Below are 23,349 nucleotides of genomic sequence, written 5' to 3'. Positions count from 1 at the left end.
CACAGCCTTTCAGTGTGTCAGAACTCAATTTGTGCTTCAATTTGAGACAGATGTGAACCCAGAGGATACAAAATACTTGATTGTTCCATTAGGCTGAACAGCAGAAGCCCCTTTCTTTTTGGTGTTGCTGGTATCTAGCTTTATAACGAGTGTTTCCATCATGCAACTTGGGAAAACGTAACTGAGCTTTTCAGGGTTTTACCCTTTTCTTAAATTTGGATCCCTTTTACAGCAGAACAAAACATAAATGTTGAATAGAAAAGAAGGGCTTAATTATTGAAACATAGCAGTAATTTTTAATTCATGTGCTGCAGTTATCCCAGGGAAGAACATACGTTCTCCCAGAGACTATAATATAATTATAAGTTAAGTGAGTCTCCTGATTTCAAGCTGTGACACAAATGGATGGATAACACTTTTGCCTTGTCTCCTACACTGTGCTGCTGTACTTTCTCCTTTGCCTTCAAGTGCACATCCCAGAGTCTCCCAAGAGCCGCATTTCCCAGGATATCAGAGTACCAAAAGAAGGGTGGGTTTGCAGAACAGTCCAACTCTGACTGTAGCCAGTGATTACCTGGAGTGAGGATGTCAGGATTGGTCTTCTGGGCTTTTTGAAGGAAATACATTTGTCTCTGCTTGTCTCTATCTAATATGTCACTGGGTGTTGGTTAACATAGGGGTTTTTTTCTTTGGTTTCTTTTTGTGATTATACAGATTATTGCTTACCAGCCCTATGGGAAGTCTGTGGATTGGTGGGCATATGGAGTGCTGCTCTATGAGATGTTGGCTGGCCAGGTAAGAGTTACCCTCCTGTGCTCACTGTGACTTCCTCCTGCTTCTGCAGCTGCTCTCTTTCAAGGCTCCCTAAAAGCCTAGACCGTTAAGAGGACAAGACTGGGCATTATCTCCTTCTACTCTTGACTGACAGAACTGAGAATGTATTTATGCTTTAAGCATTTTACATTGCACCCACATAATCAAGCACTGCCTTTGAATACAGCTTCTTTGTACTGTAATAATGTTATAAATAGCCATCTTCAAAATTGAATGGGAGACACTTGAGCAGAAAAATGCGTGTCAAATTGAAGAAATGCCATTTAGTACTTTGAAACCACAGGGAAAGATAATAAGAGTGTGTGTACATGCTCTGCATTGCAGTTAAGTCACAAGAATACAGTTTTAAATTGTATGTAATAGAGGTAAAGTAGGGGTCTCGCCACTTGAAATATGCTCAACTGCAGACCCCTTATTCTGCACAGTTAATGAGATGCTGCTCTCAGTCACTGAAGTAGAAAAGCAACACTGTACTGCAGTAAATGGCAAATAACTACCAACTTTAAGGAATTCTATTAGTCTTGAGTTGGAAAACACTTCTGCAGTTGGCTTTCAATGAGTGTTAGCTAGAGGCGTGCATTTCCTAAGCTTAAAACATACATTTTTAACAAATGCCTTTAATAGTTTCTCTACTAAATTCCAGTTGGCATTTCTGAAGATTTTAAAGTGTAGCAATTGCAGTTGTTAACGTTTACAGTCTGCACTGCAAATATTAAGCCTCTGAATGCTTTTCAGAAAATGAGATTTACCATTAGCTGAGCCTTGCTCCTGGTCTCTCCCCAACGGGCACTTTCCTCATCACCTATATTTAAACATAAAATGCAGCCCTTTCTTGTGATAGTTTTCCTTTCACAGAAGCAGAACCTACAGCCATGTTTATAAAACAAACTGGAGCATAACTGGAATTAAGTGGGGAATAGATCAAGGTAATTAAAAGTTAGTCTCCAAACTTCACCCATTTAAAGTGCTTTGGCTGTTTGGTGCACAGTAGCTTTAAAAACTGATTGAAGATGAACACAAAGATAACCCTGCACACATTTCATTAACCTGGCTGCCATTCTGGGGGCAGAAGTGAAATCTTTTCCTTCATTTTTACCTGGGACTGGTGAACACTTCTGGGTCAGAAGATACCCAAGCTGCAGATGGCTGGGAGTTTGGTGTGTATTCCTGGGTAAGGACCGCTGCTGTATATTGGTCTCTCTGGGCATCTGTGATTGACTGGAGGCACGTTGCTGGGCTGGATGCACCCTTGTTTCACCCAGTGTGGCCACAGGATTGTCATGCCATTTTATAAAAAGTGGAGGATTATTAACAAAGGGAGTAACTTGCCTGTGACTTATTTTCAACAGCCTCCATTTGATGGAGAAGATGAAGATGAGCTTTTCCAGTCCATAATGGAGCATAATGTTTCTTATCCAAAGTCACTGTCCAAAGAAGCTGTCTCCATCTGCAAGGGGGTGAGATAGATGCTTTTTTATCTTTAAGTTCCTTTTTGGCAATACTTGTGAATAACTAAATTCGTCTGGCTTTGATAAGGCACTGCTGATTTTTAAGTGCAACTTCTGTCAGGCAGTGCTAAGTTCTATTGTCATGAAGTGCCAGTCGCTTGGTGTCACTGGTGAGTATTGAGCTCTTCCCATGTTGCAGCTTGTTTTATGGTAAGAGCAAATGTCAGGATCAGTAGCTGCCAAATCCAAAATCCAAATCCAAAGCAGAATTTATAAACCAAATCCAAAATGTGGAACATCTCCACTCACCTCTCAACCCTCAGCAGCACAACCCCTGTTCTGCAGGTGAGATTTCCAACCTTGGATGAATACCAGATAGTCCAGCGAGTCTTCAGCCCAGTATGCTCAATGACAGCAGCAGAGCCAAAGAGTTAATGAGAATAATTTTTAAATGTAGGTAAAGATTAGCTTGTGTGAAAATCTTTAGTGTAAATGCAAGAAAACCCTTGGGAAATCCTGACCCAGTGGTAACCTGTGTGGCTTAAAATTGATCTTAAATTCTAGGGTAATTTATTTTTGACAGAAAGAATAGATTTGACTTCAGGGGATTAGCTCAGGGGAAAAAAGAATTCATTTGAGTTTCCTTTGACTCCATGTGATTCCCTAGAGTACTGTCAGTGTGTGGCTTTTCCAAACCACCCTCTATAAAGGATTATTTGATGTCTTATTTACACTTAGTGCCAGTTAGATTGGTATTTAGTTTCTTCCTTTCCTTTGCAACCACTTATGAAGTATTGTACATGAGCTGGATATTAATCCCTTAAGGAAAAATCATCAAGGAACAGAAAAGCTGTTTAGAAAAACAAAGGAAAAGGAAAAACCATTCTACTTGTGGACTCTATCCCAGTGTAGATGTGCTGGACAAGAAAAACTAAGCATGATGTTTTTGTAAAGTACATGCAGATTGATGCCTTCTCATGAAAATCATACATTCAGACAGCATAGTTTGAACTTGATCTAATTATCGTGTTTTCAGCTCTCCTGCTTGCTGCTGTTCTGGTAGGGAGGTCAGAAAGCTAAAATTGCATTGCCTCACTAGGTTTAAGGCCAAGTCTCTGTGATATTGATATGTTCATTGTCTGTATTAAACTAACAAATTAATCCCAAATTTCAGTGAGCATTATGTCAGATCTAACAAGTCAATATAAGAAAGCTTCTGCACCTTGTAGTCAGCAGTAGCAATCCTGGGACCGTGCACCATTGGGCAAGACAAACCTGCTCACCATGCTCTTGAAACTGAATTGCCTGCTTGACATCTATTCCACTGATTCAGTTTGTTGGGTTTGGTAAATGCAGTAACTTTGGAAGAAAATAAAACTACTGGAACCACTTTTCACATTTTCTTCTGTCACCTGCTATTAAGGGGTCTACAAAAAGTAACAGAAATGGGAAGCTTGCAGAAGGATGTGATTCCCAGCCCTGTGCACAGCTGAATTCCAAAAGTCTGCTTAGAGTTGCTTTTATTTTAGGTTCAAAATTGGAGTCTGATCAACTCAACATTTGGAGGGAGACTAAAGCAGAACAGCTGAAGTTTTAAAAAGATATGTTGAGGTATCACTCCCAGCAATATATCAATCATATATAATGTCTAAAGGAGCTTCAAAAAGTCCCCAGAATACTGAAATTGAGAAGTGAAGCCTGCCTTGCTCAATTCTTAATGTACATATCACTTGAAAAGATTTGGAGGAGCTTGTTAATGAAGGCAGCACATTATTGTTTCCAAGCATGCAAAGCTGGTGGCTTTTTGGGTTTTTTTTCCCCCCCATGTCTGCTTATCTGTGCAACTGAGTATAGTATTGACCAAGATGTCATTAAGGATGCAAGGGAGGAGACACAGATTAGGTATTGTCAGCTGGGTGCCAAGAAACTGTAGGCTCTGTAATGAGATGTCTTGAACAAGCCCAGAAAAATGAAACAGGGGGAGTTACACTTTGTACAGCTTTAGTATATTGGCATTTATTGCGTTTAATTGATTGTTGAGGTAAGGCAGAAGCTGTTCTGGAGATTTATAAGACTGAACTGGAAGTCCAAAGGGGAAATTCAGGAGTGAGTTGTGAACTAACCAGATGGCAATGTGCCCCAGGAGCTGCCTGCCCACCACACCTCCAGCAGCAACCTCTGCTGAACTGCAGACCTTCATTTTCCTGTTGATAAAACAAGAAAACTAATCTTCAAAATATGAATACTAGCTTTTCAAAACAGTTTTATTAGCAACTTGGATCTTCAGGAGACAAGCAAGAACACTGATGGTGAAAGTCCATCTCATTTTCATTCCCATATTGAATTTAATCACTTGGTGTTTTCTTCCTGATAGCTAATGACTAAACATCCCGCAAAACGCCTTGGCTGTGGCCTTGAAGGTGAAAGAGACATCAGGGAACATGCTTTCTTCAGAAGAATCGACTGGGAAAAACTGGAAAACAGAGAGATTCAGCCACCTTTCAAACCTAAAGTGGTGAGTGAGATGCCAAGTACCTTCATCGCTAATAGTGTCTGCAGTCATGCTTTCCCGCGGGGTGAGATTAATGTTGGCTTGATGGTGCTGCAAATCTGGGACACTGCTAAAATAAGGCAATTTGATTATGGCAGACCAGTCTGAAAATCTGCTAGTGTTTTGGCACCCTGTGGCATAACCCTGTGTACTGTGTTCCTTGCGAAAAGGTCTCTCAGTGGTCTGAGTCTGGACATGCTACATGAGAAGTTCAAAACAGGGAAAACTGGCATATTCACATCAGCCACTGTAATAAATGCAGCTCCCAACAGTCTCCTCTGTATAACATATGAAGTGAGTGATTAAAGGTATCTGAATTACTGGGGTACACAGCACATGGGGTTTGGATTCCCCGTATTAGTGTGACATCTGCTGAGTTTGCAAGAATAGTCCCTGGTTTATTTTTAATGTTTGTTACATGGTTTGCACACATGTGTCTGCAGGAATATTTTAGAAATCCAAACAAATGAAAGATGTCCTTACCATGAGAACTGTTTGCATAATGGAATTTGAAGATCTCTATTTGTTGATAGAGAATTTCTTTCAGCAAGCACAGTGTGCTTTATTGACAGGCAAAGAAAGGTATTTGCACACTAGAGTACAAGCATCCAGGAACAGCTATATACTGTTTTGTCCTGACATTGACTCTTTCTTTTCCAACACTTTCTTTATTTCAACTGGGATGTGCTGGCTGTAGCACTGCAGGTAGAGGATTGTTGCTCTGTACCTTTATTTACCCACACAGACACACTAGTGTTGTTTCACAAGACTATATTCCTCTACAAATGACTTTGACATCACCAGGACATGCTAAGAAGAGTGTTTTGTGCCAGGGAAAACACCTTTTTCATATGGTGTGGATTTTGCGCACAGGGAAGAGTGTAAATACGTAAAGAACACACGTGGTGCTGCCAAGCCTGCCCATCCAGTCCCCAGGCTCTCTGTTGAAGGGGAGCTGCACCTCTTGAAAGCACATTTTATGGAAGATTTTCATTACATGCTTCTTGAGTCAAATTTAAAGCTGATCATAAAGCAAATCTGTCTTCACATCTCCAAGTTTTATTAACTCAGGAACTGAGTGCATAGAGCCTCCTTAAAGTTAAAAGTAACACCAGTGTGAAGGTACTAAAATCTTGAAGTATGATCTGCTTCCATCATAGCATGTTTTGTGGCAGATCCTGGCTCCTGTTTACAGCAGCTGTGCTCTGTCTCCCTGGTTATCATGACCTGATTTGTTTATAGAGTCTGCTATTCAATACCCCAAGGCATATTCACATAGAGCTTAACTTTCCCAGATGAAAAGAATTTGAACTACAAGCCAGATGTTTATGTACCCTGTATATAACTTTTTTATTGTGGTTGCTGATTCTATTTGTATTAGAATCACAGAATCATTCATTAACTTGGCACTGCCAAGTCCACCACTAAACTACGTCCCTCGGTGCCACATCTTTTAAATACTTCCAGGGCTGGATATTGATTCTAGAAAGCAAAAAAATCACACAACCCTTAATCTGTTTGAAGATATGGATGTATTTATAGGCTTTGTTTGTAGATGCATCTTCTCTAGGAAGCACATTGCTGCAGGAATAATCCTGCTGCTTTTGCACACAGGAATGGTTCTCATTCAACACGGAGCTGCAGATTTTGGGTCAGCAGTTGGTCAGTTTAAATAATGTGTTCCCTTCCAGGCTGACATTTCACAGGCTATAGACATAGACAGATTGTTTGGCAGGGACATTTTACTTGTATTTGTAAGTTTAGGAGTTCTAGGAGTCTGTATTTTCAGTTCTGCTTTAACACTGCATTAAAGCAATGCCAATCTTTAATGGGAAGACAAATACATAATTGAAGATGCAAAATTATTGATACTGATAAATTATATTGAAAATATATTGATAAATTACTATATCTGCACCCAAAAAATACCCACATTTCACATGAATTATTTCTTAGCCTCTACTACTGTAAGCAATAGTGAGAGACCTAATGGAGTCAGGGATTTTGCTTTCAATATGCAGCTTGTTTGAATACCTTCCACTTGCTGAAGCAAGAAGAGGAAGAAAAGCAAAATAAAAGAAAAAAAAAGCATTATTTTGTAGAAGGGTGATGTGTATCTGTAGAACATCTTTTTAGCAAAAAGTCTTCCCTGTATAAATAGCACTTCCATTGCTGCCCTGGGTTGACTGTATTGCCTCTAAATAAATGTGACTGTTAATTTGGGGATACATCAGTTTTCATTCCACTGATGCAGAGATTTCCTCTTGTCAAAGTTGAGCTCTGTCCATTCTTGTTCTCCAGAGATTCCGTACCAAAATGCATTGGCTTCAGTGGGCACCAGGGTATTCGGTGAGTGAGAATCCTGGGTGAAAAAGCAGACTACTGTTAGTCTTTAACCTCTTGAAGTGTTCCTCTGCTTGTGTCCTTCCAAGACTGAACAAGTGTCCTTCCATGAGCACTGCGGTCCAGTACCTGAGCATGCGTTTTTCATCTGAAGTATAAACCAGCTTATGCCTGAGGCAGCAGAAGTTCTTTGCGGCTTAGATCAGATGGCATATCCCAGGCCAGGATGTGCCAGGTGCTTTGCAAGAGGATTGGAAACTGACTGAGCTGTTCTGTGACAGCCAAACATCTCACCCTCGAATTCCCTTAATGGGCCCCTCTTCAACTGGTTTCTCCTATAACAGCTTTATCTGTGTTGCATTAGTTCAGAAAAATCAATGTTTAATATTGGTTTATTTATGAACCGTATTCTGCCCTTTCCAAATTATCCTTTAGGGCTGAAGGTAATACTGTGATGTTATATCCTCTAACTCCACATATAGATATAGTGTAGGGACGGGCAGAGAGGAAAGAGTCAGGGACAACAGGAAGAAACGTTCAGTGCCTTTATCATACAACCACACTTTGCTTGAATATATGTTACAGTAGATAGTTTTGGGATGAGCAGATTTACCAGTTTACTTTAGACCTCTCCGCAATATTCAATGTCTAGTTTTCCTCAAATATGCATTTTTTCCATGCACCCAAGCTAATTTTGTTCTGGTCCCACCCTTCATCCTTTTTAACTTGCCTCTAATGCTACTGCCCTGCCTTTTGAGTGTTCTCTGCATTATTCAAAACTATCTTTTCTGCAAACCTGATTTCTTTTGTTTTCTATTCTGAATGGGCTGTGTTCATGTGTAGCTATATATAACCCCCTTCTTGGCTGGGCTTCACAAGATGATGTGTCTCTTCTCTTAGACAAAAAAAAGAAGGAAACCTGTGATAGCACATTTTGGGATGAGAATCCCAGGATGCGCTCCCTGCCCCAGCTCCCTCCTGCAGTGCCCCGTACTGAAGCTCTGCTGTTGTTTATGAATTCACCAGTTTATAGGCTGTACAATGAAGAATCAGAGCATATGAATGAAGGTTTTAAGAGAGTTAAGTGATGTGACAGATAAAAGTATTTCTTGCCAATACACGTCCATAAAAAATACTTACTTTCTCTTTCTCCTTTTGTATCCCAGTAATTCTGCATATTTAAGCCTCTTTGCCTCATTCTGTTAAATGGGAACTTTTCTAACTCTGTTTTTCATCAGAATTCGTCTGTTAACTCTGTTTGCCTGGGATTTTTTTGTTAAAATACCTGAAAAGAAGATTTTCTCTTAACTACATAGAAGAAATGAGGGGAAAGTCTTGCCTGTGTCCTGAAAAACCTGCACAAAGCTGGAACGACCGATGTATTGCTGGTTCTTTTTCAGCCCTTTTTCTGTTTCTCTTTGTTTTCTTGCAGTGTGGCAAAGGTGCCGAAAACTTCGACAAGTTCTTCACGCGAGGACAGCCGGTGTTAACGCCTCCGGATCAGCTGGTCATTGCTAACATAGACCAAACAGATTTTGAAGGGTTCTCTTACGTGAACCCCCAGTTCATACACCCCCTTTTACAAAACGTAGCATGAAGCAGCAGGACGGGAACAAATCCCGCAGCAGGAAATGGTCCTTAACCCTACAATTTTTAGGCTTTTGCCTTGTTTGATTCCATTTGGGCCTGGAAATTGTAGGGTTAGAAAGTGTAAGATGGGGGGGAAAGGCCACTAATTAAGGATTTTGGCTTTGCAACAGTGATGTTGTCTTAATGAGAGAGAGAAATCAGTGTACGGTACCCACTTACATGTCTCGAAGGTGCCACTGACTTGGTAAAACTTACCCATTTTTTGGTACATTCGATCTTTTTGTAACTTCCCGCTGTCCTTTTGCTCCCTTTTCCACTCTGCTGTGTTAGAAATCATCTAACATGTGGTCTGAAAAAATAAAACCACCTCGAATATTGAGTCCTTCTGTGCAGATGCTGGGAGACAAACGTACTGATTCCCAAGGGATCGCTCCTCCCAGTGACTTCGGGGAGATAGCCAGCACAAGAGGCTGGAATGGAGGCATCACCAGGGGGGAGAGGAATTGCAAAGGAAATGTGGATAGCAGTTGTTGAGAAAATACAACAGAAAACAAATTGGGGGGGGGGAGGTGGATAAAACCTAGTTAGACTTTGTGGCTGGGATCCTATAAGCAACTCCAAGTTTAAACACACTTCAGCGGTGGCCGGATCTCTAGGATCTTTGCTGAGTAGCATGTGATAAACTCAAGGGTGAAATTTTGTCTTTAATAATAATAATAACAATAGTAATGATTTTAATAATATTTCTGTGAATTTTAATCTCCATGAGATTATTCTGTGATCCAGGGTGCCATTGTCTGTTCAGTTAATTTACTTTACTCTTCAAGTTTACGGCTAACCAGTTCTAATACCAGTATTTCACTATGAAATTTGTTAACCTGGAATGTAAAAGAGAACTTGTTTATTTACTTATTTACTTGTGTTTATTTATAGTCTGCAGTATAGGGCAGTAAATGGAAGAAAGCGTTATGTATCCTAAACTCACGAAACATGCAGCCCCAAGTGACTTCCTGATTCCTCCAGAATAACTCATGAAAATTAAGTGAGACTTAGTCTGAAAATAATCAGTTTTAATTCAGAAAACTTTGGGCTGTAGAATAATAAAGCCTGAAAAAAAAAGCACCTAAAACTTGTTTTATTGATAGAATGGAGTTTAATACATTTTACATACGCTTCATGCAATGAATTTTGCATGTTTAGTAATAACTCTTAATAATAAGGGTTAATAATAAGCAGATCTATAATATTGACATAATCGTATCAAGCATAAAGAGTATTATAAAGATTTTATAAAACAAATTATGCTTTATTTGTGAACGTTCTTGTTCTGAATGACATCATTTAGATTTAGCTAAATGTTTTATTGCTATTGTTTTGATTTTTACTTTAGGTTTTGGATATTGTTAATGGCTTAGGGAATAATCTCCTTTTTTTAAAAGTAGATATACTTTTAAACTATAATGGCTACCTGCAGGTTTTATACAAGGTTCAATTAGGCTTTCATTTCATGTCTGCTTATCACTTACAGAGAAGGAAAATGACTTTATTTGCAATGATGAACACTGTAGTTAATGCAATCTTCTCCTCTCCTATCACTTAGATCAAAAATTTTGATGTATCTTCTTACAACTTACCAGAAGATATTAATTCAAATATCAGTGAATACTTTTTGTGCATATTTTGGTTTTGTTACAGCATGTACAGTAGTAGTCAGTGCATTTTCCTTTATTTTTTCCCTTCTGCCTTGTTCCTGTTAGCAGCCATAGGCACTTTTTGTCTGTCAGATGTGCATGACGATGCCAGAAGCATGATGTCTCTGTTGCTGCATGCAGACTGATTACAATTTTTCCAGCATGTAAACATATTTGAAAAGTAAGATATTTGCCATAAAAGACTTAAATTTATACTAGAACATGTAACTGGGGGGCGGGGGTGGGGAATCTACTTTCTAATCATCTTTTATGACAATAAAATATGGAACCTGTGCCAAAGATTCTGTTAGAATGATCCAATCCTGCAAATTGGTATCCAAGTGGATGGGTTTGACTAACGGGGTGACCCGTGGTGGAGTGGGACAGTTTGTGTGTGAAACACAACCAGATTTGAATGGCCACTGTCATGTTTCTGCTCCTGGGGTACCCGCAGAAGCCGTATTCTTGGTGCCTAGGGCACGTGATTCACAACACTCCATGGTTTCTGCCTGGTCATAGTCCTTTTGCAGCCCCAGCTTGAAGCAAGGAGCATCTCCCTGGGTAAGAGTGAGCAGCAGGCTTTAATGAGTGAACCGAACCATTCCAAGGCATGGGAAAACACACGGCTAACAAGGGGCATTGACCAACTAACAAGAACTCAAGTTGTTGCCTAAATAAACAGAACTTATAATTTTAAGACATTTTAGGAGTCCAATTTTTAAACCATTCTGTGTCAAATAAGTTATCAGCCAAGTCTGGGAGTTCATTTTCTTCTTTGTATATTATATACTTTAAAACCACCATGAAGCATGTGGACTAGTGCTGCATTCATGACTATTTATGTTTTTCTGAATATTATTAGTCTGCCATAGCTTGAAAGATACAGAAGTCTCATGCTGTAGAAGATAATAGACGCAACAGATTACTGAGGCTCAGATGTGCGTAGAAAAGGGGCTCTCAAGTAAGCCAGTCTGCCGAGAGGCCGCATTACATGTGTTTGAAGAATGTGAAGTGAAAAAGACACTTTTGGAAAAGGAAAATACTGTAAGAAATACCAGCACACAGATTTGGAAAGGAGAGAAAGCAGTTCAGGGGCAGAACTGAACCATGGCAGAAACAGGCAGAAGATCCCACGGGTAGACATTCCCAAACAGTTCTGGATTTCCTGGTGAAATATGAACTGTACAGGGAAGTCCCATTGCAGGCAGATGTTTCTGGCACAGCTGTGATGGTGCGGGTCGCACCAGAACATGGCCTTAAAAAGCTGGTCCAACATCTGCACAGAGCTGCTCATTTTTTGGCTACTTCTCAAAACCAGTTTCTTGGGCATTTGTTCCCCAGTTTTCTTGATGTAGAAGCAGAAATTCCTCTTTAATATTGTTACCTCAAGTCCCCGAGCTTGTGAATTCTCCTGTCGCCTTCTGTAGGTGTCTGTAATGATTATGAAAGGCACTGTGAACTCATGGATCCTGCAGGAACAAGACAGGGTTGTATTAAGCAGGGATTGAGTGTTTGTGCTTCTCCTCACTGCTCTGCCTAATGCACTCGCATGTGAATGCTCATGCTTGGAATCTTTAATGAGAACTCCAGGTGGCTTTCTTATCATCCAGGAATTTATAATGGCAAGTAAAACTGAAGTATCCAGCAAGCCTTTTCATCTATTTTTAAATACAGATGTTATTTATATAATGGTTTTCACGAGATTTGGGTTTCTAGAGAACAGGCATCAATTAGGGGGGGAGGCATTAGTACTGCTTTTCTTTCACTTGTGTTCAATAGTAACTGTAATCTGAAAACGCACGTTATTACAAAGATTTCTAGAAGTCAAATTGAGAATTACAATACACTCAAGCTGGGGTGGAAGTTTTGGGAGCTGTGTTTCCATCCCACATGCACTTGAGTCCCAAGGGGCTCTGGAGCAGCCCTGTTCCTGCTGGGGGAAGCACAGGTCTGCCATGTAAACTTCCATGCTGTTTTCAGGGATTAAATGGAATTTAACTGTCTCCTAGGCAAATATCTTCATTATTTGGGCATCTGGTGTTCTTCCCCATCTTCAAGTCACTTGAGCAGGGTGGGGGCTTTCCAGCACAGCCACTTCGCCACCAGCCAGTCTCAGTGCTCTTGGCAAGGATTGAGGAGGAGAGAGCACATTCCCATAATAACATACTCCCCCTTAGTTCAGTTTAGAGGAGAAATGCAGTTTAGCTTTCTAATCCTTCATTCTTTCCAGAAAATACAGTTGAATTTCCCTTTACACGCTGAAGAAAGTTCTTCTGGAAATCAGCTATTAGGTTAAAAGAATCTCATCTCAGTGCTGTTGGCCTTTAAAATCCATCCTGTCTTTTGGGGTGAATTTGATTAAATAATGCTGGGCTCCTGTAAAATTAGTGAGGTGAAGTGAGAGAGGAACTTGTCTTCTAGCTGGGAGGCTGACGTGCCCAGGGGCCAGGGTGGAGTGGTACCACTTCAGTCTCTTTTCCTCAGCCAGTGCATCCAGATGCAATCCCAGTTAATGCCACAGGAGACACATGCCGTTAGCAGAGGGGGAAGACCCTCTCTATTGAGCAAAACACATCACTGGAAATAAAAATAGAATAATCCAATAAGAAAGCTTTGATATGAGTAGAAACGTATTTACAGTATTGAGTTTACAGTGGGCTTTTGGACCTGCCATGTAACTTCTGGAAACATCTAATGTGATTTTCAGTTCTTCTGGCCAACAGGTTACTGCACATAGGGTTTGTCTCTTTGCAAACACGAGTGTCATCTCTAGGCAATGTGTTGCCTCTGTGTACTAAGCTGCCAAGTAAAAAAGCAGACAAGCTAAAGCACCTTTTTACTTAGCTCCATGCTCTAAAATGGGATCTGAAATAGTTCAGTTGAAGATTTAACTCCCTTCATAAACATATATGATTTCCTGTCAACCAGTAACTGTGCCAGTAATGACTGGTAATTAAATAGCCTTATAATGAACAATCATAGTGCACTACAGCCCTCCTGTTCCTAAGAAAACCAAGAGAGACAAGAGAGAGGGCAGGTTATTAACCTCTCTGCCTCAGTTACCTCATCTGTAAGATGGGGGTAATAATACTTACCTCACAGGGAGGTGTGCAGACTTCTTAGGCAACGTTTCTAATACACTTTTAACCTGAAAAGAGTTGTGTAAGTATTATTATAATTTTTAATGTTAGATCAGCTTATTCACATGGTATTGCTGGATATACTGTGCTGTTTCTACTGTTTTATAGAACTTTAGTAATTCAGCTGAAAATGTTTGAAGAGAAAAGCCAATCTGATACGTTTCCTAAGAGAACCTGCAGTCCAGCTTTTGTTAACTGGAGTCGAGGTGTGGTGGGGAGTGATGCTTGCTGGTGGTGTGGGTCAGCAGCATTTACCTCTTTTCCAGTTACTGAGTTTTCTATGTGCAATTGATCAATTCCATATAAATGGAAGCCTTAGCAGAACTGATTCTTGGAGAGTGAGATTCCCTATGGGTGAATAAAGTCATCACAGCAGTTTTCTAGTAGTATTTATACTGACTCCTATTGGAGAAGTGATGTTCTTCATGCAGCTGGGCCATCCATGACAGGTTGATTCCACTGATACGTTAATATGTCTGTGTGTTGTGTATCTTCATGCTTTTCTTTTCCTTGTGTGTGACACCATAGTTCAAATTTAAAAGAAAACTGCCCTAAAAGCTATGGTTATTCTTCCATTAATGTCAGTTGACCAAAAAAAATATAGAATCAGGAGTTTATTAATAATTTTAAACAGTGATGTGCAGTAGGAGTAGCAACAGCACTGATAACCAGCCCCCGCCTGCTTCCATTGAAGCTCATTCCTCACTATGGGATACACTGGAAAGTCTACAGCTGACACTACATTAATTTTATACTTTTAAGTTGGTGACAGGAATATGTTAATAGAAAGGAAAATTATGTTTCTGATGTATTTTCCTAAGGTCTAGTTCAAGGCCAGGTTGGATGGGGCAGCCCAGTCTAGTGGACGGTGTCCCTGCCCATGGCAGGGGGTTGGAACTGGGTGAGCTTTAAGGTCCCTTCTAACCCAAATCATTCTATGATTCTATGAGTGTATGAAATACATTATATTTATTTATTTCCCTTCTGTTTGAACCCTGAGAGGCATTAACTGCCGATGGCTCCATCCTTCCAGAGGTTTGTGTGCTCTTGTCTTAGCCTTCCAGGGCACCCTGTAGTGGAACCACTACATGCTTTAGAGCTCACTGCATGCTCAGAGCATTACTGGAGCCCATAAACCCCAATTCAGTAGAACTGTTAAGGGAGTGCTTGTGCCAGGTGCTGTTCAGCAGAGCACAGGCATTTGGGCTTCACTTCCCACAGAAGTCAGTAGAGTTTGCACACTGGGGTGACTTAATGACTTGAAGCAGAAAAAACCCAATCTTGCAGTAATAATACAAATTTAATCTGTGACAGTTCCCCACAAAGCCTTTCCTTTAGTCTCTCCTGTGCTGCTAAAATGAATGTAAGGAAAATAATTTCAATGAAATGAAGCTCTTTGTCTCTTAGAAGTATGCATTTCCCACATGTTTGGTTTTGTGCAATACAGAGCACACCTGAAACTTTTACAATGATTGTGTGTTACTTTAATGTTACCTTTTTAAACAAGGAGTAATCCCACTTTGGGCTCATTCATATTTTTTAGTAGTATTTTAAGACCCGGATTTTGTGTTTAGAAAGAGGAGAACTTTATTTCTTGTCATTTATTTGCAAGATTCTACCAGAAAATTTGGAGAGGCCATTCATTTTTCAAAAAGTAATTAAAAGATCACTATCATTGGAAGTGCAGTGGGCAAGACTGAGGTATAAATCACAGCATCGGTTTTTTTATTCACAATATCTTCAATCCTCATTTGCATGAAATGCTTCTGTTAAATATTAATTGTAGTTTCAAAGCAAGTGTGTATGAATAAAAATACTGATCATTACTTTTGTGAGAGTTTGGGCTGCCTTTATGAAATTCCATTTCGAAATGGACCCCACAGAGCCCAGGGCATGCACAGATTACAGTGGATCAGCCACAGGGGTAGCCCAGACCCAGACCTGGATTCTCCATCCAGGCACAGAAGTTTAACCTGGGCCTTTTGTTAATTCCTGGTAATAAATCAAGAGAAAAAGAGGTTTAACTTGGGAGAAGATGTGTCTGTAAGAGGATTTCTGCATGCTGAGAGGTGAGCAGCAGCTCTTCAGACCACCAGGTCCCTGGCTAACCTGCTTGCTGGGCTCCACCAGTGGCTCTGAGCCACTTCGGGAGCAGATGCCACAGGGAAACACAGCCCTAGGAGTGAAGTGAGGTCTGATACTGGAGGGTCTGATTCAAAGCTTCATGTGAGATGTGATGGAGGAGGGATGTTCCCTCCTTCTTAGCAGTTAGACCCCAAGAAACCTCAAGCTTCTCTTTTTCACATCCCTGTGTGTGTGAGCCCTGGGTGGATCGTTCCACCCGCTGCCACTTCTTCCTGGGGAGAGGGTTCAGTTTTAATGTGATTGATGATGCTCAGGGGCCTGCCTTTGCCATGAAATGCTTGGTTTAGCACTCCTGGAGGAAGGGAGCATGATCTCCCAGCCCCACCAGCTGTACTAACCCCGAGTGCAAGCACTTGCCTCATTCAGGCTGACAACGTACAAATATTGTGACAACTTGATAAACAACTTCTTTTTCTGCTTGCTCTCAAATGCATTGAATCCCATGTTAATGCATTAATTGGGTTAGCTTAATTTGCAGAAAAGCCTGGCTGAGTTTGCCCAGAGGAATGGTTGAAATTCGTTTCCTTTTTTCACAAAGACTCTGTTTCCAGGCTGCTACATGCTACTCAGCCTTCATCTAATGTGCTCAGCTCCTCCTGAAGCCATAAACACATCTCTCGGGCCTTGAGAGCAGAAGAGGAGTTAAGGGAGACATCATTGCCCAAGTCGGTGCATCCAGGGCAAGAGGAAAGGGTTCCCTGGAGCTCAGTACTGCATCTCTTGTCAGCTTGGCTGTCCAGATGGGCTGGGTGGGATTTCATTCCTAGTTATGCCCTTCAGGGTGAACTCAGGAATCTCTCTATGCCAACCACTTCCCGTACATGAGTCTCCATCAGGACTGGTCCCAGCACCCAGCTCTAGATAAATCACAGCAATTACTTGTGGTCACCTTTCCCAGCCCCAAATTCTCTTTAGAGATTTGGGTGTTTGACTTAGAAATATCAGAAAATCCTTACAGAGCTGGTTTGTGAGCTGCAAATAAAACCATCTCTTCTGAGAACTGCTAGGGCAGCTAAACTGATGACTGCATTAATTACCACAAGGTAATTACAATCTCACCTGCTTCGGCAAAGGCAACCCTCGCTGCTGGGCTGCGAAAGTCCCGAGTAATCCTTAGGGATCCCTGGTAAAGCAAAGACAAATCAATGAGGGGCTCAAACCAGGAAAACTCTTGCCACTTGTGGCACTTGCCACGAGACTGTCCTCAAAGGGATGTTTTCCCCAACTGCATCTGTCAAATGTCACCTTCCCAAAGCGATGCTAAACCCGAAGAAATGGGAACGTGACCAGGAGAACAGTCGGTGGCAAGTCTGGACCCAGCAAGTTACCGGCAAAGGTTTCTTTTTTGCTTTCTTTTCCTGCTTTTCCCAAAGGAGGAGCACAAAATGAGGCAGATCTCATGAGAAATGAGTCAGTGCTGTCTCCTTCTCAGAGGACTTGGCGCATTTGCTGCCAGGGTGACAGTGTCAGACACCAGCTGCCACTTCCAGTGTTCATTACTGGTCCCTGAGTCAGCACCCAACATCCTACCTCAGGAGATGTCTTTGCATAATCTAATGAAGCAGAGGAAAACATTCCAAAAGCAATTCAAAGCACAACACCTGGGTGAGAAAAAAAACCCAACCTTGCAATGACAGTTTGCTTAGAAGTGTTTTAGATCTTATTCTCACTCAAGCAGGCTGGCAGAAATCACCCATCTCTCTGCGCTGTGATTCATGCACTGAGAATGAATTTCCTTTTCCTTGGAGGGCTCAGACCCTCCCTATAGCATAAGGGCTCAGCTAAGAGCAAGAATTCAGCTGCTCCCATAAGGTAACAGCAGCTTGGCCATTTGCTGGTGATGGGGCTTTTAATGTCACATGAAGTGTGCTGCCCATGTGGCTGGATGTTGCAGCAGATGCGATGAAGGGCCTGACTGCCTCTCAGGAGCATGAGATGCACATGCTGTAGTTACCAGTGAGTGTTTGGGCTGCTGCAAATTTCCTGTTTCAACTGCTTTTGAAAGGAGCTGGGTTTCGGAAGGCTCTGGGAGTATTCTGATGTTTCCTGTACTAGTTGAAGGAAAAGTAGTTCACCTCCACCACCCTGCCATGAGGCTGAGCCAGAGCTGCTCAGAGGGGTTTGCAGTAGCCAGATGTGTTTGCAAAGCTTTTTGTTTCTATGAAGATCAATGGCTTTATCCTTATTCCCATTAGCTTTTTCCCACCCCAGCCCTTCGGCTCTTGCGAGCTCCAGGGGTGTGTGTTACAAATACCCAGGGAAGTGGGGATGCGTGGGGGGACTGGGACACTCAGTTGTTTGTAGCAGCATTTCAGCTGCTGGGTTTGCCCAGAAAAGTCTGGGTTTTGGGGATGAGCCTTTTATTAAAGCTGTGTTTATTCCCTACTCACCACTTCATTTGGCTCCAGGAGGCACAGGTACCTGGGCAGCATAGACACAAACCAGTTGTTTATCATGTTACACACCAGTGTTTGGTCCGTATCTGTGCTATTTTTCTGTCAGCCTTGAGGACATGATCCATCACCCTTTACTTTGCTCTTCTATTCAGAGCATTTAATAAAACTCTGCCCATAAAGGGAGACTTCCTAATCCATATAAAACACTCTGCAACAATCCATATAAAACTTCGTTAAAGCTTCAACACTTTCAGTGACACCTCCAGAAACACTCATCTTTTAACAGGATTCTTTTACCTCTCCTACAAGTGTAACCATGTCTGAGACATTGCTTAGGTGTGATTTTGGGAAAAATCCATCAGAAATGATTATACAAGGAACCAGCAATGAGTGCAAGTGCCAGAAGGAGGGAAGAGCACAAGCCAGTGAAGAGAGCATCCCAAAACTGTTTGGATCAGTTCCTTTTGGGATAAGTCATTTAGCATTCTTGTGCCTGATTGGCCATAACATTATTGGAAGATTGGTAAAGAATTTCAGTGGTCTATAAATCACATGGAAAACTATTACCCTTAATACAAGTGTTATGAGGCTTTAATAATTAATGTTATCTAAACTGCTTCCCAAAGGTGACCATTTAAATCTGATTGCTGTGGCCAGAGCCATCCCTCATCCTGTAAGCAGCCTGTTTACCAGCCGATGGGGAACCCAGACGGGTCCCAATCCCAGAGACTACTCATGAAAGGGGTTGTACTGCTGGTACCTCCACTCCTTCAGCAGGGGGTTAGCAGAAAACACTAGCAGTGACAGCAAGCTTACAGCCAGCATCTCTTCTAGCTTGTCTCATTGAAGGGCACTGCCCTCTTGCAGGATGAAATGAGATGTGGGCACTTCATGCCCTTTCAAAGCTCCTTCCCTCCTGCAGCCCAGCTGACCCGGGCCACCACAGGGGCTGAAGGATGCTACTGGCTGAGCTGGCAGGGTGAAACTCCTGAACTGGCACATCCTCAGCTTTGATTAGCTCCGTTTAGACCCATACGATTACAGAAGGTATTACTCTTTAAATCAGGTGTGTAGCTCAGTTCACACGTGCGCTGTTGTTACCCCCTGGGGCAGAGCCTCTCGGGGATGCTGGCTGCGAAAGGCTCCGCGCTGCTCTTTAGGCTTCCACACAGCATGTGGGTGCGGAGATAAAAATAATGTTGCACCTCTCCTTGTGCTTCCTCCCAGGCACCAGCTCCAGGAGGAGGGATGTGCAGGAGAAACAGTGAACGGAGCTTCAGCTCCAGCAGCCCACAGGGGTTAATTCCTTTAATTTAGTCATGGTGCAAGCAGGATGTGAAAACCAATCCCTGGCGTTCTTTGGTGCCGTGAGTTTTCCCTCTTTTCCTGCTTTCATTTTGAAAGCCAAGAAAATAATAATGCTGCTGCTGAGATGAGAGGCAGGCGTTGGATGAGGGTGTGCTGACTCCTGCCAGACCTGGTTAGAGCAGCCCATCCTAAGGCTGCATCCCACCTGCACAGCAGCTGTGAGTGCTGCTGCTGTGGATCCCAGACCCAGGCTGCTGATGCCAATTTTGCTATTCAGTGTGATTATCTGTACTATAAAAACCTACCATGGAAAGGGGATATCTCAAAAGGCTCTGTAACAAGTGGTTCCTAACCTTGGGAAGCTGCATGGGGGTGGCAGTGGGCTCCCCCAGGCATCATGCCAAGGCTGCTGTGCATCTCTGCAGTGCTCCAGTGTCTCCCCAAGCCTCCCCCCAGCCGTGCTGCCCACAAAATGACAAAAATAGCAAGCACCAAGGCAGCTGGCATGGAGCAGCCATCACCTCCCACACAAGCCACATCAGCTTCAGCATCGCATTGCCAAATCACTGCATCTACCTGCTCGCCTGTTTCCTTATATTAACACTACAATCTCTGCCTGGTGCAGGCTTTCCCTTCCTGTGCCCAAAATGCTTCTTTTACAGCCTGGTGTACAGTTAAAGTTGGTTGATAGCTGTTGTCTGATGCCAAACTGGAGCCACATGTGGGCTTGAGGGGTGGCTGCCTGTGGGCACCTCATCCCAGCCTGTTGCTGGGCAGATCTGCTGTCCAAATAACTCAGTGTTAATCAGAGGGAGTGGGAGAGGGGGCAAACCTGAGGGGTTTTATCAGTTTCTGGCCCAGGCTGAGAGGACCTTCTGTTGTGTAATGTCCTGCGTGCCTTCTGCTGGAAGGGAAAAGGTCAGGGAAAAGCTTCCCTGAAGATGCCACCTGCAGGAATTAAACACCTGTAGCTGAAAGGAGACAGGCTCTCAGCACCCCACAGCCCGGCTGATAGCCAGGGAGAGCTCTTGTAAAGAATTGCATCTGGTCTAGGCCATTAAAGAAGCTCAAATCCCTCCCTACTAATAAGATTTGACTTTGGGTGCGTTATAAAGCTGCCTGCTCAGGCATCTGTGGAGCTTCATGCTTCCGTGCTGGTTTTGGACATGGAATGCAAGGCAGCTCCATCAGCACAAGGGTTGGTGGAGCCCTATCTGGATCAAGCTCAGCCCTGTGAAGGCTGACACAGCTGTATAGCATCCTGTGAAGTGCAAGGTCCCACCTAGCTTCACTCACCCCACATGTGGCTGCAGTGAAGGATCCTCCCTTTTAGGGAGGAGAGAGCAAGGCAGGAAGTAGTGAGAAGTGGGGTACTCAAAGTGATGCTGCTTTGAAGATACAATCCAAGATGATGTCACATCAAACGAAGCAAAAAGCAGTCACAGGATTTGGCAAAGCTCTTCCCCAAGTTTTGGAGGATGCTGAGAAGATGCAAAGTGTTAATTGTCCTGCCTGGAACAACCACACCAAGCTCGTGGCCAGGAGGGGTTTTCACTTCGTCTTCACCATCTTTTGCTGTTAGTAGGAGGTAAGCGTTGTGGGGAAGGAGTTATAGATAGCTGCTAATGAGGTAGGAGAACTCAGCTGCGCTCCTGAGGTTTTGGGAGGCATCACTGGTGCCTTCCTACAGCTTGGCCCTGCCATGCTGGTGGGAAACTCCTGGTGTTAGTGCTAGTATCATGCATGTGCTTTGCCATGGCAGAAGTTGCTGTGTGAGACAAACAGCAACGGAAAATCCATCTGAGTGGTTTAGCCCAAGCACATTTGCACAGAAGAAAAGAGGGGGGAGACTGAAGCCCAAAATGTGTATTTCTAATTGATTATATGCATGGCTGGTGGGGGCCTCTCACACTGTAATGGTTAATTATGTCACTGGCTGTATGAGCTGCAGCCTTTATTCATGCTGTATTCAAATAATCCTGCACAGGGCCCAGGCAACTAATACAGCAGATTGCTTGGCTGGAGGAAATGAAGGTCTGCTTTGTTTTGCTGTGGTTTTTTTCCCCATATAGAGCAAAGAAAAGTGATGGAGCAGCCAATTACTGTATTAAATAATGTACCCTGCCAGAACATGATGAACATCCAGGTCTAGCCTGCCTCTTGTAGCTTGACTTTATTGGCAATTCCCTGCTGATTAACTCCATCCCAGGGAAGCTGCCTCCTCTCTGGGGCTGTGTGGGGCTGAGGTATCAGAGGGCACCACCTCCTTGACCTCCATTTTCCAGTGCAGAATCTATTCTGCTGACCAAATTCCTGCTCTCTCTTTGCTGTCCATCCCCTGATGGATTTGCTGCCTTCTGTTCTTCCTCAAATGTGAATGAGAGGTACTAAATACCTTTGGGGATTGGTTTGAGAGCTCCAGCTGCAAGGAAGAAAGTGCTGAAAGACGCATCTTTGCAAGGCCAGCCTGTTCTTCCTTAGGGGGCCGAGAGATGAGTCCAGGAAAACATGCTGAATTTGCTATAGTTTAAGTATTGCTGTAATTTTGTGCAAAAGAACATATGTGGAGGTGCAGTCCCTCAAATCAAACAACCACTGTGCCCTGGCTGCCAGCTGGGGCCCTATTGCAAGGCAGGTTTCCACCAGCCTGGATCTCACTGGGGGCTCCACCATGTTCTCGTTGTTCTCATCAAATCTTGCACATCTGCATCATTTTGTATTATTCCTATAAATCAAGACAGAGCTCAACAAGCAGGAGCATGTGGCTCCATTGATTTCAAACAAGCCACCAACCAACACCTCCTCTGCATCTTGTATCTCACTTTACTTTGAATTATTCCATCTAGGATAGTCGTGTTTTGCTAACTGAGGGTTGAGCAGAGATGCAGCACATTTTAGCCAGAGCGCTGGGAATCAGTGACCCAAGTGCTTATTAGAAACTGAATTTATTAGACTTGCAATTGATAGATTGCTTCTGCTGCTTTACTGCTGGGAGATGACAGAGGTGTCCTCTGGAGCTGCCTCGCTGCTGCTACTGCCCAGCTTCCCACTGCAGGAGCCACCCTAGCACATGCAAAGTCCTTGCATAGAATAAGCTCTCACTGCAGGAAATCACTGCACAAATCTGAGCTTCAGGGACTGCAATGGTGCTGTGAGCTGCCCTTGGCCCTGCTGCTGGGGCTGGCAGCTCACATAGCAGGAGTTACCCACATGGTGTGTGACCCTTTCCTTGTCCTTCCCACTGTATCCAAGGAAGTGTCCCACTGCTGGATGCCCTGATAGAGCTGTGTCCTTATTCTTGGCTTTGCTTCTAATATTCTGTGTGTTTTGGCTGAATCACTTGTTCTGGAGGTGGTTTCCAGAGCCCACAGCATCTGCCTCTGTGTCCCTCTCCTTTACTCCTGGCTTTCTCCCTGCCCTGGTCCCGGCCCTGCCAAGCTGGCTTTCTCCAGCACACTGGCTTGCTGCCCTCAGCTCGCCCTGTTGTCTGCTCTGTCCTTAGCTGTGGATGTGTCTGACACCAGTGGCCAGAGCCAGTTCTCCTTTCCCAAGCTCGCAGATGGGTTGTGTCCCAGGGTGCACGACCCACCCAGCCCTGCCACCCCGTAGGGTACCATGGTTTTCCAGGTCAGGGGGTGCAGAGGGGCTGCGGTGAGTACTTGGAAGGGAGGATATACAGAGGGGCAGGGACAATGCTGGCTTCTACCCCTGCCCCATGTCCCCCCCCCCCCCAAGGATAACCGGGCGCCACCAGCCACAGCTGAAGGAGCGGGGACAGATGAAGGAAAGGAGGGGGCTAGAGGAAAAAAGCACAGAATAGAGGCAGAGTGGGGGAATAAAGAGAAAGGGTGGAAGGGGAGGAAGGAATGGGGAAAGGAGGGATAGAGAGAAGAGAGGGGAAGG

At 43.2% G+C, this 23,349-nt stretch overlaps 1 protein-coding gene across 1 annotated transcript in view; it reads left to right on the top strand.

Moving 5' to 3' along the window:
* Positions 1 to 8,773, top strand: part of LOC104408442 (protein kinase C alpha type) — a gene marked incomplete at its 5' end in the record, with an annotated part of 85,913 nt that extends 77,140 nt beyond the window's left edge. The window contains 4 exons of the mRNA XM_010018051.1: positions 715 to 795; positions 2,184 to 2,291; positions 4,657 to 4,797; positions 8,609 to 8,773. Coding sequence (XP_010016353.1) covers positions 715 to 795; positions 2,184 to 2,291; positions 4,657 to 4,797; positions 8,609 to 8,773 — 495 coding nt within the window. The remainder of the gene's footprint in view (positions 1 to 714; positions 796 to 2,183; positions 2,292 to 4,656; positions 4,798 to 8,608) is intronic.
* Positions 8,774 to 23,349: the final 14,576 nt, after the last annotated feature.

This window comes from Nestor notabilis, unplaced genomic scaffold (genome assembly GCF_000696875.1).
Source record: "Nestor notabilis isolate BGI_N333 unplaced genomic scaffold, ASM69687v1 scaffold3977, whole genome shotgun sequence".
NCBI classification, from domain to species: Eukaryota; Metazoa; Chordata; class Aves; order Psittaciformes; family Psittacidae; genus Nestor; species Nestor notabilis.
The sequence above is the reverse complement of the archived record's forward strand: the minus strand, read 5'-3'. Positions and strand labels throughout refer to the sequence as shown.